At 36.4% G+C, this 17,898-nt stretch overlaps 1 protein-coding gene across 1 annotated transcript; it reads right to left on the bottom strand.

Moving 5' to 3' along the window:
* Positions 1–1,937: 1,937 nt before the first annotated feature.
* Positions 1,938–11,051, bottom strand: LOC146159029 (solute carrier family 22 member 4-like). The gene is made up of 11 exons (XM_083384832.1): positions 10,815–11,051; positions 10,347–10,496; positions 9,593–9,693; positions 9,112–9,266; positions 8,193–8,361; positions 7,086–7,188; positions 6,391–6,491; positions 5,283–5,497; positions 2,916–3,098; positions 2,451–2,595; positions 1,938–2,016 (listed from the first exon to the last, which is right to left on the bottom strand). Exons 1-11 carry the CDS (start codon positions 11,049–11,051, stop codon positions 1,938–1,940), a joined length of 1,638 nt encoding a protein of 545 aa, XP_083240958.1.
* Between the last annotated feature and the right edge of the window lie 6,847 nt (positions 11,052–17,898).

Here is a 17,898-nt window from a genome sequence, read left to right as displayed (position 1 = left end):
GCGTTTTATTGGGGTATGAGGCAGTGATGTAACAAGGGGACACGCAAATGCAAACAAAATGCTCACGCCTAGAATTTAAATAACGTTTATAGAATGTCTTAGCCCATTTTGATTAAATCGTTTCAGCTGATAGGCGTCGTGGGCACCCTCGAAAATAAGTTTTGTCAACTTAAACAACACGAATTGGTCACATCTTTTTAATTTACCTTTGGTACTGAAGTATCTAAAACATCTCCAAATCAAAAGATTGACAAAATAAAACAAACTGTGTGTTGTGTGGTGTTGTTAAGATTACTTCTTTATGACTTCACGTTTAGATGATACTTTGTTACGTCATCTATAGAAAAATCCATGGACCCCAGTCATTTGAAAAAAGCGAATTAAGTGCGCATACGTCAAGTCATCGACATAAGTATTTACATCACAGCCTCATATGTAGTATACCCAAAAACAAACAACTAGTTAATTTAATGAAACATAGAAACACATGGTGTACAAAGATTGTGATCCAACCCTTCAGAAGTCGTCGTAGGATCGATAAACGGAACTCAGACATAGAGGCAGTGTTGTAAACAAGTCATTTTGAAATGACTTCAGTCCCAGTCAAGTTATTTGTAAAATAACTTAAGTCCAAGCCAAGTCTTTTTGAATAAATAACAAGTCAAGTCCTATTCCAAGTCATCAGTTGCTCAAGTCAAGTCCCAGTCAAGTCATAAATAGAGCAAGTCAACTTCAAGTTATGTCCTTGCCATAAAATTAAAACGTTAAACTATTAGAATTTTTAAACTCGCATGATTATTATCAATAACTGAACTAAAAAATAAGGAAAACGGAACCTATAGCAAGCAATTTGTTTTTCGTGCAAAAATTGGACGAATAGCTCAATTTCATAAAAAAACATACCGGTACTTGAAGAAATGCTTTATTTCAACCCAAGTCATTTGTTCAAAAAACTTAAGTCAAGTCAAGTCATTTGTCCGAAAGACTTAAGTCAAGTCAAGTCATTTTTTCCAAATGACTTAAGTCCAGTCAAATCATTTAAAACAGTCACTTAAGTCAAGTCATTGACTTAAGTCATTACAACGCTGCATAGAGGATAACCAAACCGCGGAAATTCAGTATTAGCATCATATACAATGGCTTTCGGTGTACTCATGATATGTAAGCCGCAATCGTTGGTCAAAAAGCAGCTTCAGAAGGGCTAAATCTCAGTTGGTAATACACATAAGTGTCTGCATGTTTCATTGAATGGCATCAACCACTTCGTACAGGTAGTGCAGTCAAAACCCCAAAGTTAAGTAGCAGCTTAAAACAAGAGAATATAAAAGAGAGAAATAATGCTGTGGGTAGTCGAATATTTGACCTTGGACGGTGAACTCATCAAGTGGGGAAGATTATACAGGACTGCAGGGTTGCTCGCCTACTATCGTGAGTACACGTGACGTCACTAACTATGATGTAACGAGCCTAGATAAAAACGCTTATTATGGGCAACAGATATATAGTTAAGAAGTATATACTTCCCTATATCAATGATTCTTATTTTTAGCGTGCGGTAAATCACAAATCCAAAAACAAAAATAGCAAAGAACTGAAACTGAAAAACACCATTAATAAATTTTAAAGCAACAGTTAAATACCATAACATGTCAGCTAACTGATGGGTAGTGTGTAAAGGTTCTTTTTTTTAAACTAATAAACAAATTACAAGGCATATCAACGGCGAGTTTGATTGTCACTGCCCTGTTTTTTCATCTTTCTACAGTATGTAGGCTACATAAAAAACTGTATTGCTCTGTTTAATAACTTAGGTTAAAAATACTTTTTGTCTGTGCTGTATATTTGTTGAACTATGTAATTTTAAGGCGAAGCTATGAGAGTTTTCAAATAAAAAACAAAAACGGTTTTTAAAAAGTTGAGACAGTTTGTTCATTTGATTAAGTGACGTTAGATATAGTACGGTTGTCCACGTCCTTTCTTTTTTTGAAAAACGCTCTCCTCAGCTTGATGTTGTACCTGTGATGTAAAATACGCCTTTTCTTATGATTATTTGTGACCGAAAGTTCAACCAAAATATACGTCGTTTGTACAAATGCCTGTCGGTATCAAATGCTTGTCATATTTTGTCTCATACAACTGCATAGGCTACCAATATTTCCCAATTCATGTACAGCAATTACAGCGAAATGTAATAAACGAAAATTCCCTGATTGGTGTTTTGGGAGTCTCAAAATAAAGGTAAACATAAACACCACATTGACATCATGATTCATAGTCATTTAGTATTAGCATTGTTGATGTTGAACTACATCATTTGATTGTTTGGATTGTAAAAATAACTCAGGTGCTTTGCCTTGCGTTGAAACATAAGCGACCCCTTGCGCTGTAACTTATCTCAATTTCCCTTTTTTCGTATTTAATTTTGTCTAGTTGGGCGTCTTTGCTCTTACCTATACTCATTGAGTGCAACTGCTTCCGTCAATGTATCTGGCAAACGGACTTTAGAAGTTTCGGGAAGAGTGAGTGACATCAGAGAAGCTAATATCGACAGGACACCCATCACATAAAAGGGAATCGATAGGTTGATCACTTCGCCTAAGTACATAGTAACAACCATGTTTTAGAAGATTCTGGAAGACTGACAATTGTTATGAACATTTCTATACAATTATTCGTTTAAACATATGTGAACAATACTTATAACGAAGTAGATACATGGTAAACCAACACTTTTATAAGGGGAGTCAAGTGTACCAGTTAGACACTTGTTGTATTCCCAATCTTGTTTTATTTTTTAGATTGAAAAATTGTTCACTAAATACAGCTATAGACAAAAGTTTATTCAATCGAATACGCTTTTCGTAAGCTATACTATACGACAAGCTGTTATGTCATTAAAGTCTGTCCCCAACTACCTGCAAAAATTAGGAAGGGCGAGAGAGCGCTTCCGACTCTGGCGGACATTGATGCGATTCCCATCGCTGTGCTTCTTTGAAGAGTTGGAAAAAGTTCACCGGTGTACAAAATGACCACGCTCATTGACGTAGTGGCAGAGAACTTGCCCAGCAGTGCACAAGCAACACCGGCAGGCTCGCTTACTTGAAACATTAAATAAAACTTATTATGTAACACCTACGCTAGTATGTGAGTAGGATTTAGACTTGGTTGTATGTAATTACAATTGACACCATCAAATTGTTGGCCATATTGCTTAAAAAATGTTTAAAATTGAAAATTCCACCACTGTGCGATTTAGACACAACCTATTTAAAGCGAGGTTTATTTTAGAACAATAACGCACTGATTTGAGGCCTTAATGAGAGCTTTCAAATGGATCTACTCTGTGTTTTTGTGTGTGCTGTGAAAGTGTCCCCTTGGAAATAATTCCTATCCACATCAGGAAATGTTATAGGCTGCACAAAAGTGCTACAGCCGTCGTTTGCATACAAATTAATTCTTAAAAAAGACATTCCAAGTAGACAAATAATACACAAAGCAAAGGAAAACAAGTTAAACAAGGGAGCAGAACTGTTATGTTTAACAATCACAAATTTAATAAAAAACATTTTTTAAATAAATATTCAATAAAAACAGTTTGTCGAAATTACGGAATTAGACATTTGACCAGAAAGATTTAAGTGCAAGTCGAGTTATTTAAAAAATATGGACTTTTAGTGCGCAGATTATTACCTTATAAGTCATGGCAAGGGGTCATTAACATTAGTCATGTCAACACCATATTGAGCAATCGGAAAACAATAAACTCAAGATTAAGCACCAAAGGGATGCGAGTAGCTCTAAAGTTACCGTTGTAATATATACGTCAATAAAGAAGATATCGATCAAAGTCATATTCGGTCTTTAAAAGTAAGCGTGCAAGTTGGGTAAAACCTACGAGTCTACTCCTTAAAGAGCCGACACTCGGCCGCTGCACATCTGACATTGACGGCCAAATGTAACTGAATATTAATTGGATAAATACTAAAAACAATATTTCATTAATACAATTTTTGTTACAAGTTTGATTGCTGAATATGGATATTCGTAATTGTGAAAACTAATATTTATAATATATTTTTTGATAAAATCCCTGATAACTTGGTTGTTTTTAGTAATGTGTGAAAATATCCGATCGATTGTCTTTCTACTGTTCGGAAATATTACACTAAGAACATAATGTCACTTATTGAACGCAATCGAGTTTAGATACGAAATGAAATCAATATGTGACGCGTTTGGAAAATTGTAACAATGCATCAGGCGGTTACGACGCGCGGTTAAAGAACCTGTGTCATACACAACAATGTCATAGACATCAGGCCCACACGCAAGGATGGCTACAGTATACTTAAGATTCTATTTAAGAAAAACATCTAACAAATACATATAGTTTTGCCAAGCCCCCTCTCACTTTTTTTTTTTAGCTTTTTAAAATTTCTTTAGGAGCACCAACTACATTATATGAAGTTAAGCAGTGTAATCAATGCAAAGCAAAAAAATATGCCTGGTTTTACAAGTGTTAAATCGTTAGAGAGTATAGACACACTTTTGGGCTACTGCTTTGGCATTCATGTTGAAAAACATTTGTTTATGGCCGCGCTAATAACCTAGTAGTACATCGTAGTCCAAATAAAGTTTACCATGGCCATCACTTTCATTGGAACGTAACATAAAAGAGGGTTTAAATGTTTAAGCAAGTTTATGGTTTCTTCGCAATCTCGGAAAAGATCAAACTACATGCCTTTATGCAGATTATTTCAGGCGAAATCTGCTGACTATGATACAGCACCGTTAAAAAGGTAACCAAATAGTAAGATAAACCTGGTTATACGCGGCACACCAGGCATTTGTGGAACAATGCTTCTGAAATAAAATAACAAATGCTACTCCAATTTACCCTAAAATATGGCTCGTCACTACGCAACAAATTAATCAAGGCGTGCCTTTCAAGCATCTTCAACCTTTGTTACACCATGGCCCCCTTTTGAGAAAGAAACCAATGCACCCCACCTAGTTTTTTCAACCTTTTAAAACAATTAAGAAACGTAGTTTTAATTAAAAAAAAAACAGTTTATACTGTAGTTTGATTAGTTTGATTAATAAAAAATATAAATACAACACACAAACATGATAGTACAATAATTAAGTACTCAGTTAATGTGATGGTTGAGCTTGTTTTGCCCTGTCAATGTCTTAATTGCATATTTTTTTAATTTTGTCATGGCTTTCTCAAAAAGACTCATGTCCCCCAGGTTGGGAACCCGTGCTGTAAAGTTTCTCACTGTTTTTAAGCAAGGGCGTTAGTAGGCAGAACACGGCACCAAAGAACAACCACAAAGCAAGTGAGTTTCTTCTTCCAAGCTTTTCGAGCAAGGGATACATAGAAGCGTACGAAGCCATGTCAACCAGGGCCCCGAGAACGCAATTCACGTAAACGTCGCCACCAAGATTGGCACTGTTGAGTGAGATGGTGTAGAAAGCAAAGAAGGTCACATTCCTGAAAAATAGAAAAGGTGAAAAATGATTTCGGAAAAGCTGTTACACCCCCCACAGCTGTGGATGTACCCCTCACCCTGTGGTTCTTAACCTTTATGGTTTCCGGCAATACTAAGAAATAATAAATGAATTGCGTCACCCTAAAAGATTTTTTCCGTAAATAAATCACTAGAATGTCACAACAAACGGAGCTAGAGCAATACACATCAACTCTACACAACGTAGGAATAATTGGATTTATTCCACTCTAATCTTACACCAAAATTTGTAAGAGTTGAGCAAAAATCAGATTCTTAAAAAATCTCAGTTATTTATATTTGAGGATTATAAATGGCACCCCAGGGTGCCGCGGCACCCCGATTGAGAACCACTAGTGTACCCCAATAACATCCTAAAAGTCGCGTTTTTTCATTGACAAACCAAAACGAAGTTTAAAGTGCGTCCTGCTTCTGAACGAAAAAAATATATATTTGGAAATGCATAAACCTCCAACCAGGAGGTAATTTTAGAACCAACTTCCAAGATTTACAAGGCGAATTTTATGTATTCGAAGGCAAAAAATTAAAAAAAATTACAATACCTTGAAAACTAAAGCAAATTCCAACGACCTAAATGCATTTTCGGATTTTTAACCCGAAAATAACGACTCTCATATCCTGCGCAGTGAAAAGCAATGTTTTAATTGACTATATTTAAGCACCCGTTTATCTTTACATGTCTGGGGAGTGTGGTGTGTATTTATGGTTCTTAATATTAAAATTATTTGGACGGTTAGTCCATCGTATATATGTCATGCGAGCCATTTTAAACCTGGTTCCGCATTTGAAAGCGTAAAAGGAAAAAGCGTTTGAAAATAAAAGAAAGCCAAATAAAAATAAAGGGTTTCGCGCTTACCACAATATGCACAACATGAACAGCCGGTTTCTCAAAACTTTGTTGGTGAACAATATTCTTGAGCTGTGCTTGGATTCTTGATCATGATTACAGTCAGACTTCTGTTAACATAATCAGACCTTAGTAACTGGTACGGTTAGTGAACCTTCCAAGCGCCACAAAGTTTTATAACCGAATATTTGTCACGTTTAAACAAGGTTACATACACTGGCATTTACAGTACTTTGCGAAACATTTAACGCGCAACACAGTAGCAAATGATTCTAAGCAAATGGTAAATTTAAGAGGCTTTACGGCCGTGGGCAAACCAGTGGGATTTAAATTTAAAATATTTTTTCTCATCAGATCCTATCAGATTAACCTAATCCAGTGGTTTCCAACCTGGGGTTACAAGAGGTTTCATGGGTCGCCGTACACTATACTTTGTCACGTATAAAAGTAAACAATATAAAATAACAATTCTTAAGAGATTAACAGTCGCCATTCAAACGGCGAAGATCTTGTTTGTGACACAAAACTCTATAAAACAATAGTTTGAATCCTTTAAATCTTCCGCAATAACATGTTTTACACTTGTATAACTGAGAGAAGCGAGATTGTACTAAACATACATAAAAAATACTGCGATATATATTATATCATGGATATTAAGATCTTGTAGCGAGAACAAAAGGTTGGGAACCACTGAACTACACCTCTGTAGTTGTGTTATTCATTTCACTGATGACGTCTTCATCTTCCACTTTAGTAATTCGTTTCATCATCTGCGATCTCCATTTTGGCGATTCTTCTGTCTGCCTGTTATAAGAAAAACGAACAGAAATCCAAAAAGTTATGTTATGGTAAGTTAGACACATTCACATATTTGAAACTATCTGTTAGTATACGCTTGCGTCGCTAATTGTTTTTCAACACCGGAAATATAATAATATCAAACGGCAGGTGCGGTACTGGGAATTTTGTTTAGGGCGGGCCGTGGCATTTTTTTTTCAGATCACCTCACCAAGTTAAAATTTTGTAAGATATTGTGTAAATGTAATTGAGATTCGCGGGCGGTGAAAAAAATTGGCAATACGTTCAAAAATAAATTTTAGGTTGCACACAAAACAAACAAAATGTTCTTCTTTGTCGCAACTTTAGGCAAAATGGTGGGTAATCAACAAATAAAGTTTTTGTTAGTTATAGATACAATCGGGCATTAACCGCCAATCTCAGGAGACACAAGAAAACTGCCCCTGGTATATTCCTAACACGCGAGTAAAGAAGCAAAAACGTAAGCTCATTCACAACCCTTTACATTTTTCAAGTAGACGAAAGAAACTATCAAAACCAGAGACAGATTTTAATTTGGTGTTAAGTTTATCGAAGTTATTGTAAAAACAAAAACAATCTTTTGAGTAGCTTAATATGATAATTAATTAGTATTGTACTGTTATTTATAAATATGTGTATTAGTGTTGCTTTGAATGACGATTCGGCGAGTGGCTAATGCCTGGTGTTGTAATGACTTAAGCAATGACTTGACTGTAGCGCACCTAAGTCGCTGTTTTAAAATGACCTGACTTGACTTGACTTGTCTTTGGGACAAATGACTTGATTTGGACTTAAGTCATATCAAAATGACTTGTTTACAACAATGCTATTAATTCAGAAACAGCTTACCCATTTAGAGTAGCAAAAACAAGGGCATCCTATACAATTACCTGCCCTGTTACCCTTACACTAAACCGTTATCCTATATGGCACTCTCTAGGTCAGGACAGTGAAATAGCTACTATGAGTTTAAATACAGGGTAGCTTACCATAGCAAAGGAAGGTTGACCAGAGTGACAATACCAAAGATACGAACGAGCCATCGCCAGTCACGCACGAAATTTGCCACCAAGGTGAGGACGAGGTAGCCGCAACCGAAAGAAAGGTTTGTAATGAGGGCGGCAAGTGACCTTTGCTGTTCGGGCATTTCCTCTTGAGCTGTGGACAGGTAAAGTGTTACAAAGAAGAGTTTTATACCTATATTATTACATCGTGTTGGCACCGGAACTATAGCAAACCGTCCACTCTTGTGAGTTAAAGGTTGACGGTAGGATGTCAAAACGATTGTAGGAATACTAAACGGTGTTTAAGCTCAACACAATGTTTTCAAAAATGTAATGCCAGGAATTGTCACCTGATTCAGTGCTTCCCAGTCAGTGGGTTGCGACCCATTGGTGGGTCGCAAAGCTATTCCAGGTGGGTCGCGAAGCATTTCTGAATGTTCGGAAAATTATTGCATTATAAATACGTATCATTTATGCAACGATGTAACAAATACGGAGCCAACCAGTATGTAAGCTCAAGTTACGCATTAATAGTAAATTGCATGTTTATGAATTGTCCTTTTCTCATTAATTTGTTTTTCATTCATTCGTTTGGTCATATCTAACTGTGGGTCGCACAATATAACTGGCATTAAAAGTGGGCCGCGAACTAAGAATCTTGGGAAGCATTAATCTAATTGATATTACGTCACAAACAAGAAACAATATATACGCTGTACGCAACATACGCCACATGTTGGACAAATACTTTTTAACAACCATTGCACTAAAAATCACTAATCCTTTAGAAAATTCATATGCCGGTAGTTGATCTCTAATTAGGCCAATAAACAAGCTATGAGATAGGTCACAAATTGCAGTCAAAACTAGCAAAGGTTTCATTTACAGGAATACAGCTTTTTACCTCTGACAAAAATTGTCGAGACTGCAACCGGGTGCGACACTCCGTTCAATGCGATGGTGACCAAAAAGAAATAGTAACTTGGTGCCAAAGAGACGACTACAAGGCTGGCGCCGCCAAAGGCTATCGATATAAGCATTAAAGGCCGTCGCCCAAATCTAAAACGAATAATTGAAACTAAAATATTTATAGTGACATGCATCACTTTTCGAAACAAGTCTGTTGGACATATGTGAAATACATTTGCATATAGTCAATTCGTTTTTACCAAGTAATAACTATACAGCACCAGTCAAAATAATAAGTTGCATAAGTCAAGTCTGATTCTAATTGATTTGTAAAATTAATAAATTTCTCACGGAACACTAATGTTTCGAAAATCACTAATCTAAGTTAATTAATGCACCCAAAATTAATATTAAAATACGCTACAACGAAATTGACCTAAAGTCAAATGCGCAATACCAAGCCTATACACGGCTACCTGTCAGAAAGCGGTCCAAGGCAACTTCCAATCATTATGCCGATCATAAAGAAACATTGTAGGGTCGGTCGCTTCCACGCTGAATCACACACCAAATTGAACTGAAATCGCAACATCTGTTTAAAGATCGCTCGCACTAGATGCATTGTTGTTTGTAGCATATGAAATGTGATGAATTTTAAACTGGTTAAATAGACTGGTTTATAATATATGAAAACCAACTGATTCCGATTTCGTAATACCAAGGTGGTAAACCAGACATTTGAAAAGATCTAGTCAAGTCATTTAAAAAACAACATCATTTCAAGTCAAGTCATTAGAACAAATACCAAGTGAACTCCCAGTCCAAGTCATCAGTTGCTCAAGTCTAGCCCCAGTCAACTCATTACGAGAGCAAGTCATCTTCACGTCAAGTCATTGGCATAAAACAAAACGTTAAACTATACACATTGTTAACTCGTCCGGCTATAATAAATAAATACATAATGTACACAAGCATATTGTTTTACGTGCAACAGTTTAGATAAATACCCCAATTAAATAAAATTAACAGAAAACCTATTTTAACCTAAATTGACAAAATGACTTAAAACGACTTAAGTAATTTTTGTCAAAACACTTTAGTCAAGTCAAGCTATATGTAACAGTGACTTCAATGCTCCTAAGTCAAGTCATTACCTTCAGTCATTGCAATCCTGCTTAATACCCTTCAAATAACATGTGTTTTCTTTCCAATTCGGTAATGTTTTTTTACCTCCGAAGCGACCGTTTCACCGAATGTGACGTCATAGACCCAGCCATTGTTACATCGCTTAACGGAGGCGCTCTGATGTACACTTTGGTTCGATTGTTGCTCGTGGCACTGGTGGATGACATCGGTTGAAAAGTTGCTTAAAGAATCGAACTATAAAACAGCGAAATTAGTGCCCTTATTCCCAGTGTAGAATTGCGGATGAAGCTTGAAAAACAAAATTTTGGATTAAAGTGATTTATTTAAATCCACAAAAGTACTAGCATGAGTCTAATTTAAGCGCACAAAAGTACTCGAAATGTTATAACTGTAGTAAGCATAAAACTAGACCATGCCGCGTGCCATGTATTTTTGCTTTGCGTGTCGTATTTTGGCCGCGGAATCAGACTACACGGTAAACACCCCTGATGGCCTGATAGACTGTTACAAAAGTAAATCGCCTAACAGACAGTTGACTTAAAGTTCACCTACCGTTTGATTGACAACTGCGCAGATATGCTTTGGAGTGAGATAGATAAAGTTCGGCATGAAAACGACGCAGGCCAACATCATATATGACGATGAAATCACAATCAACAATTTCTTCGATTTCCAGGGTATGGCTGGTTTTATATCTTCCCTGTCGGTTATTTCATTTCCATCCGCCGATATTTGTTTGGTGTTATTGTTGTCAAAAAGTAAACCTTCTGTGGTTTGTATATGATCCATTGTCCAGTTTAGTCACGATAATGTATTTTCAGCTGCCAAAAAAATCAGGTTTCAATAGACCTCAACTGATCGGTAATAGTTCCCATATAGCAGGGGTTCTTAAACTTTTTTTACCGCGGACACCTAAATTTTTTTTTTTACCTTGCGTGGACCACAGTAGGAAAAAAAATTCAAAAATGACGTCATAAATTGACGTCACAATACAAATAAACTTAATAAATCTGCTTATTTTTGTCCAAAAATGTGATAGTGAAATGGAGTCTAAATGCATACAGTGCAAATCCGTTTTATTGTTAATTAAAGTGTTTGCTTTGAAAAAAAAAAAAAACACTTTAAAATTGAAACTTTTTAAATGTACACTAATATTTCAATTAGGCCTTAAAGCTAGTTCCTGGACCCTCAAGGGGTCCGCGGACCCCAGTTTGAAAACCCCTGCCATAGTGTTAAAACTAGGGATCGACCGACATCACATTTTTGGACCGATACCCCATTTAAAAAAAAAAAAAAAAAAAATAGATACCCGATAGCAATACCGATTTTTTATATACCCGGGAAAAGTTCAAAATTTAAATTATTAAAAATAAAATCTAAACAACGTTGTAGTCTGTATGCCTTTACTAATTATTATTATTTTGCATATTAACTTGGCGTGATGCTAAAACCCAAATTTTTTGGATCGAAAAATTGGTATATTGTTTGTTGAAGAAAAGTTATCATATTCTTGTACTAAAATATCTGCCAAAGTATCGGCCTACATTTACCGATACCGATAGAAGCCAAATATCGGTCTATCTCTATTTAAAACACACTGCAATATGAACTTGAATCTTTAACAACGCGACAAGGCAAACGGTAAATGTCAATAATGTCCATATATTACCAGTTAATGTGAATACGAGTACTGCATACTTGCCTGCATGCCTATTTTTAACACAACTCTAGCTTATCTTTTAAATTTACAAATAATGTTACGCGGCAAACTGAAATATGCAGTGCCGTGCTCACGTCCAACGTTTTAAAACCACTGCTTAAAGTTTTGCCAATTTTTACAGAACCTTAACCAGCAATAGTCTGTGCTCACTAAAAAAAATCGCGCCTTCAGTAATAATAATAGTCGACTTTCGTCAGCAGTTTATGCCTTAAGCGTCGGATGTTAAATGTTTACGTTTCGCTATTGTTTGCTATTACTGTTGACATTTAGACATTTCACCTAAAGAAAACCAAATGTTATTGTTAAAGTCAGCGTGGTCGAACAATAAGTTCGAGGACAACCTTTTTGTCTTTTTATTGGTCCGCTATCTTACTTTTGCGGGCAAGCTATTAAAACAATAAAGCTATTTTTGTGGCCCCCAATCAAATTGCCTGGTCAAACATTACTGCATTTTGCTCACCTCTCGAGGTGATTAATAAGAGAAGTTCTGGCCTACTTCTTACTGAGTATAGAACTAAAGTGGGTGCATTTACCCGCGACTTTTTTGCATCTTATCAAAGCTTCCTAAAGTATAGATTTAACACTTATTACAAAACTAGACATAAAGTTAGAAATAATTCCGTAACTCTAATAGCAAAATGTCAGTATCACAATTAACACACCTATATTTTCAATATTAAGCCTAGTATGTATTTCCGCAACATAATCTTGCCCTCCAACAGAACACATAATGCCGACGATAAAAGTTTTAAAATTTTAATTTAATATTGTACTTATTTGCTTGTTTTTTTTACCATTAAGCAAGATTACTAAATCAATATTCAACTTTAGTGTTTTTTCTCTAAGCGTGAAGAGTGTCTATTTGCATCCAAAATCCATTGCTACACTACAAGTTATATTTTTGTTGTAAATAAGACATAAATCGGTTAAGATGGTCGAATTGTATAACAATGCTTTACCTGGTAATACAGGTATAAATCTTATGATACTAATTGTACTCCAAATTAGATTTTATCAACCATATTTTAAAACTATTTTTAGGCTAAAACGCAATTATAAAATGCCATCTGAGTTACACAAATACAAACGACGAAATAAGACAAATGAACAGAAACATGACCTATGCTTCATTTTTTGCGATATAAATCAGCGCCCTTAAAACATAAACAGAAAAGTAACAGTCAAAAGTACCAAACTGGGTCACGCGCCTTAATCAAATGCGAAACCAAAATCGAGCGCAAAACGCCGTTTTTCGTCTTTTGTTTGGTCGACCGTAAACGCTGAAAGTTTTTCTCTTTCGTTATTTGTTTAGGTTGACTGATTAGCAAGTGTGTATTCGACAATTGACAACGCTAAATCAAACCTTCTTAATTTTTTTCTTGCTGAAAAACGTCTTGTTATATGCAGTATGTTCCTCGCTGTTCAGTCTCTGCGCTAATACTGATGTTGGTGTAACATGGACATTTGTTTAACTGAAGCAGATTTTTAAAAGAGGTATAATGGTGACTGTCGTGCGCGTTTCAAAGTCTCCATTTTTAAGTAATGATGGTTAACGCAAAAACTGCTTGTAATTTAGCCGACTTGGCACACAGCTCGGCGCAGATATTGCGCTAATCGTGGCATAATAACACCCGGAAAAAACAATCTTCGTTTAGTATTGCAGGTGGTGAAAGACGTGCTTGTAATTTAGCGCTCGTTCCGTTCATGGAACTTTAAAAGTGCGCTGCTGATAGTCGAATTATGTGTGATTCTACCACAATTAATCAAACATATTTCACGGTCTTGTTTTGTTTTTTTGCCTGAAGTTAACGACTGCATGTATGGACACATATGTACTGTATAATATGTATGGACACATATGTACTGTCTACTACTTTCAAATTTAACAAGATTACTAATACGAACAGCGAAAATCAGTATTTTATGTTCGAAAACAGTCGAGTTTAGATACATACAAATGATAGCGCTAAATGATTTGCGGGCAGCGCGAGAAATAAGCCTTGTGTTTGTTTTATTTGACAACTGATTCGGAACCAACCTTTAAGGCCCGTTTACAATACAGCTGCACTGAGCTGCGCTGGGCGTAATTTGCAGTTAAATTCTATTGTGGCGGGCGTTTCACGCTTTGCTAAACTCACGCCCCGTGCAGCAGCTGCAGCTAGCTTAAAAATACGCTTTGGAGCGATTTTCACGCTTTGCATAACACAAGCCTCGTGCAGCTATAGAAATACGTTACGTTTGGAGCGATATTTACGCCCACCGCAGCTCAGTGCAGCTGAAGCGAAACAAATTTTACGCCCAGCGCAGCTCAGTGCAGCTGTAGTGTAAACGGGCCTTTGAAGGGAATTTTGCAAAACAATTGTCTAACAGCTGCATGGCAGAACGTCTTTAAGGAAAAAGCAGATAGTTAGTAAGTTTCTGAACTGATTTGTAAATTCTGTGGTTACAAGACATTCGCCACATGTCCCCAGATGCATTAAATCGTCACTGGAATAAAATTAAAACCGAAACTGGAAACAAAAGGTTAAACCTTGATCATTTGCATAATTTTTAACTTTTATCTAAATAATCTTAAAATTAGATTTCAAGGCATTGTCGACATACTTTAACTGAAATAACTGAAAAAGAGGTTCAATTAGCAACGTAAAAGCATTTACTAACACGAAACTGCCTTCAGCAAATTATCTTATAGCATTCACAGCAATGAAGCAAAACAGTAGAATAAACGATAAGGCCAGGTGGCTGTGACGAAAAGCGTGCTGTTCAACTTGACTGCTGCTAGTTTTTTCTAGCCTCGAATTGCTTACACGCAATTCTCTGGTACACAAAATAGTGTCGATTATTTCGGACCCTCTCGGTGTACTACTCATATACAATATTCAGTTGTCGAGAACCGATCGCAACTTACTAAACTTACACTTGAAACTGATTGCTTTGAAGCTGAAGTCAACTTATTATTAATATGGCAGACAGTTTCTTCACACACAATGCATTTCATTTCCCTAGCGCAGTTACGACCGCAAATCGGAAGTACAATGTTTACATTTTGTCTTTATGCGTTCAAGACAGGCTAGATGTTTTTGCAGTGCAATAAATTTTGCCATTGTAACTTAAATTACAAATGACATTATAGTCCATATGGAAAAACACTTTAAATACCCTAAAAGAGCTATTTTATTAAGAAGTTACGTTAAGGTGTTTTGGGGGACCGAAACGGCAAATTTCTCCAGCGGTTTCCCAAACTTTAGACTTGCAACTTTTTGGTATTTAAATGAAGCTCTTGCGGTCTCTTAAAACTACTTAGCTGTCACCCAAACCAAACCTTAAAAAAAACTCTGGTCATGACACACAGGTTTCTACCAACGGTACGACGAAACGCGTAAACAAGTTTCGCTTGGTTGTTGTGTGTGTATGCTTTGTGTCAAACCAAGTGCTCTGCAACCTTTTCGCAATTCGGCGGCACACCTACGAAATTTATGACAATCGACAATAGATAAAATATGCAAGCATTGTAGGCTGCCCTAAGATAAAGGAACGATTAACGGTTGTTCGTCGCCGAAAACTTTACGTATGGAATTCCTTTATATAGGGGTTCTTCAACTATTTTTACCGTGGACTTGTAAACTATTTTTTTTGCTTGGCGTGGACCGACCCCGACAGGCAAGAAATTAAAAAAAAACGACGTGATAAATTGACGTCACAATCAAATAGAGTTCAGAAATATGCTGATCATTTAAGTAAAATGGAGTCTAAATACATTAAGTGGTAAAACGTATTTTTTTTTATGAAACCCTTTTCTTTAAAATTGGTAACTTCTTAAGGTTCAATTTGGCCTTCATGGCCTTTCCCCCTAAAATTAGTTCACGGACCCCAGTTTAAGAACCCCTGCTTTGTATTCTGATTTTGCGATTTTGCAAACTTCCTAAAATTTCTGAAGTAAGCCTGTCTTGAAAATTGTAACCCCTTTAATTAGCGAATAAAGGAACATTTTGTTTACACAGTGTGTTTTCTTTGTTTACACAGTGTGTTTTCTATATGAACAAGTCAATTTTTACAGTGTTTAAGGAACGCTTTGGTTGTTTTACATTTTCATTATTGTTTTAAAATGGGCCTCGCTTTAAATAGTTTATGTCTAAATCACTCAACTTAATAGATGATGTTTTTTTTTAATTGAAAGCATCTCGCAATATGGCCAACAATTTGATAGTGGTCATTGTAACAAAATACAGTCAAGTCTAATTCCTACTCACACATTAGAGTACAGCAGGTCTTCCATAATTTTACAGTCGGTCTTCCATAAGTTTTATTTTATTTTTGAAGTCAGCGAGCAGCCGGAGTGGCTGGTGCACTGCTGGGCAAGTTCTCTGCCACTACGTCAATGAGCGTGGTCATTCTGTGCACCGGCGAACTTTGTTCAACTCTGCAAAGAAACACAGCTATGGTAATCGCATCAATGTCCGCTAGAGCTGGCAGCGTCTCTCGCCCTTCCTAATTTTTGGAGGTTATTGCGTACAGCAATACTATATTGGCTAAATGCGATTCCTTCATTTCACAACACTTTGGTTAACAGTATAAAGCTTACATAAACTCTGTTCACTTGGTTAAATTTGGGCCATTTACGTAAAATAATCGCGAGGTCCGACGTAGCTATAGCTGTGCGAGCAGCTGAGCACCGCAACCAGAGCACTTAAAGGACAAATAGTTGTTTGAAAGTGCCCTTTTCGTGAAAAATGATATATTGCTTTCACAACGTTAAATATTATGCGACAAAAATCATAAAGGGGGTAGGGATTGAGCCACGGAAAAATGCAAAAAAATTCATAAAATGACATGCTTGACATTTGTTAAAACATTTTTGGTACCATTTTAAGCCAATCTAGAGGGTAGTGGCCACAAAAAGTTTTCCGGGGGAATACCCCCGCACCCCACAATATTTCGGCTCACTACGCTCGCTTGCGGTCTATGTTGCCCTTACCAAAAAAGTCGCCCCCCTTGCCCTGCAATCGCTCCGGCGTCCCTAACAATCGAGAATAGTTTACTGATACTTCAAAGCCTTACAAACGTTATTACAGTACACAAAAGTGTCATCGTATGTTGCAAGTAAACGAAGCCAAAATCTTGACTAAGCATATAGAGAAATAAAACGTAAATTGAACAAAGAGAACGAGGTTTAACTGCGCTTTGAATCTGTAAATAAATATAGATACGGAACGCTATAATCACGACAACATTCAATTTATCCATTATCATCAAACTCAACACAAACGAGGCTGCGGAGTAGGTTAAAAATAATCCGAGTCCGACTCCGACCAAATGTTCGACTTCGTCGAGTCCGCAGTCCGGCTCTCCATTTACGGACTGTAAAAAAACTTACGATGGTTATTAGGCATTTCACTGAAAGGTTGTCATATAATCGATCCATTCTCAACGCATGTTTCAAAAATTTTCCACCAAATTGCTACCTTTTTACAATTTACAGTTTGCGGTACCTAATATCAGTTTAAAAATTTGGTACTGCGCATACGCGCGTCGGACTTAGAACTCGGGTCCCGAGTCCGACTCCAACTCCGCAGCACTGGCTTTAATATAGAACTTTCTTCAAATGACAAGCAAGTTGGTATAGTTGGTGTCTGTTTAGGTAGAATCCAAATAGAAGGAAACTATAGGTAATGACCCACCCCAAGTCTCCAAGTATATATATATATATATATATATATAAATGTATTTTTTTAAGAAAAACGTCATGTTGCGTCATGTGAGCTAGTAAATTCTACAAATTGCGTTTACCAAAATTGTTTTCACCTTTACCTATCCGTAAATTTCTATCTTGATTGATAGCCGCATTTGTCTTTTTCAAAAACTGGAAACAAGTTGCAATTTTGACAAATTGTATTTAATGTTGACTAACTTTCTCAC

The sequence above is a fragment of the Ascidiella aspersa genome, chromosome 3, assembly GCF_963924565.1.
Source record: "Ascidiella aspersa chromosome 3, kaAscAspe10.2, whole genome shotgun sequence".
In the NCBI taxonomy this organism is placed as follows: Eukaryota; Metazoa; Chordata; class Ascidiacea; order Phlebobranchia; family Ascidiidae; genus Ascidiella; species Ascidiella aspersa.
The sequence above is the reverse complement of the archived record's forward strand: the minus strand, read 5'-3'. Positions and strand labels throughout refer to the sequence as shown.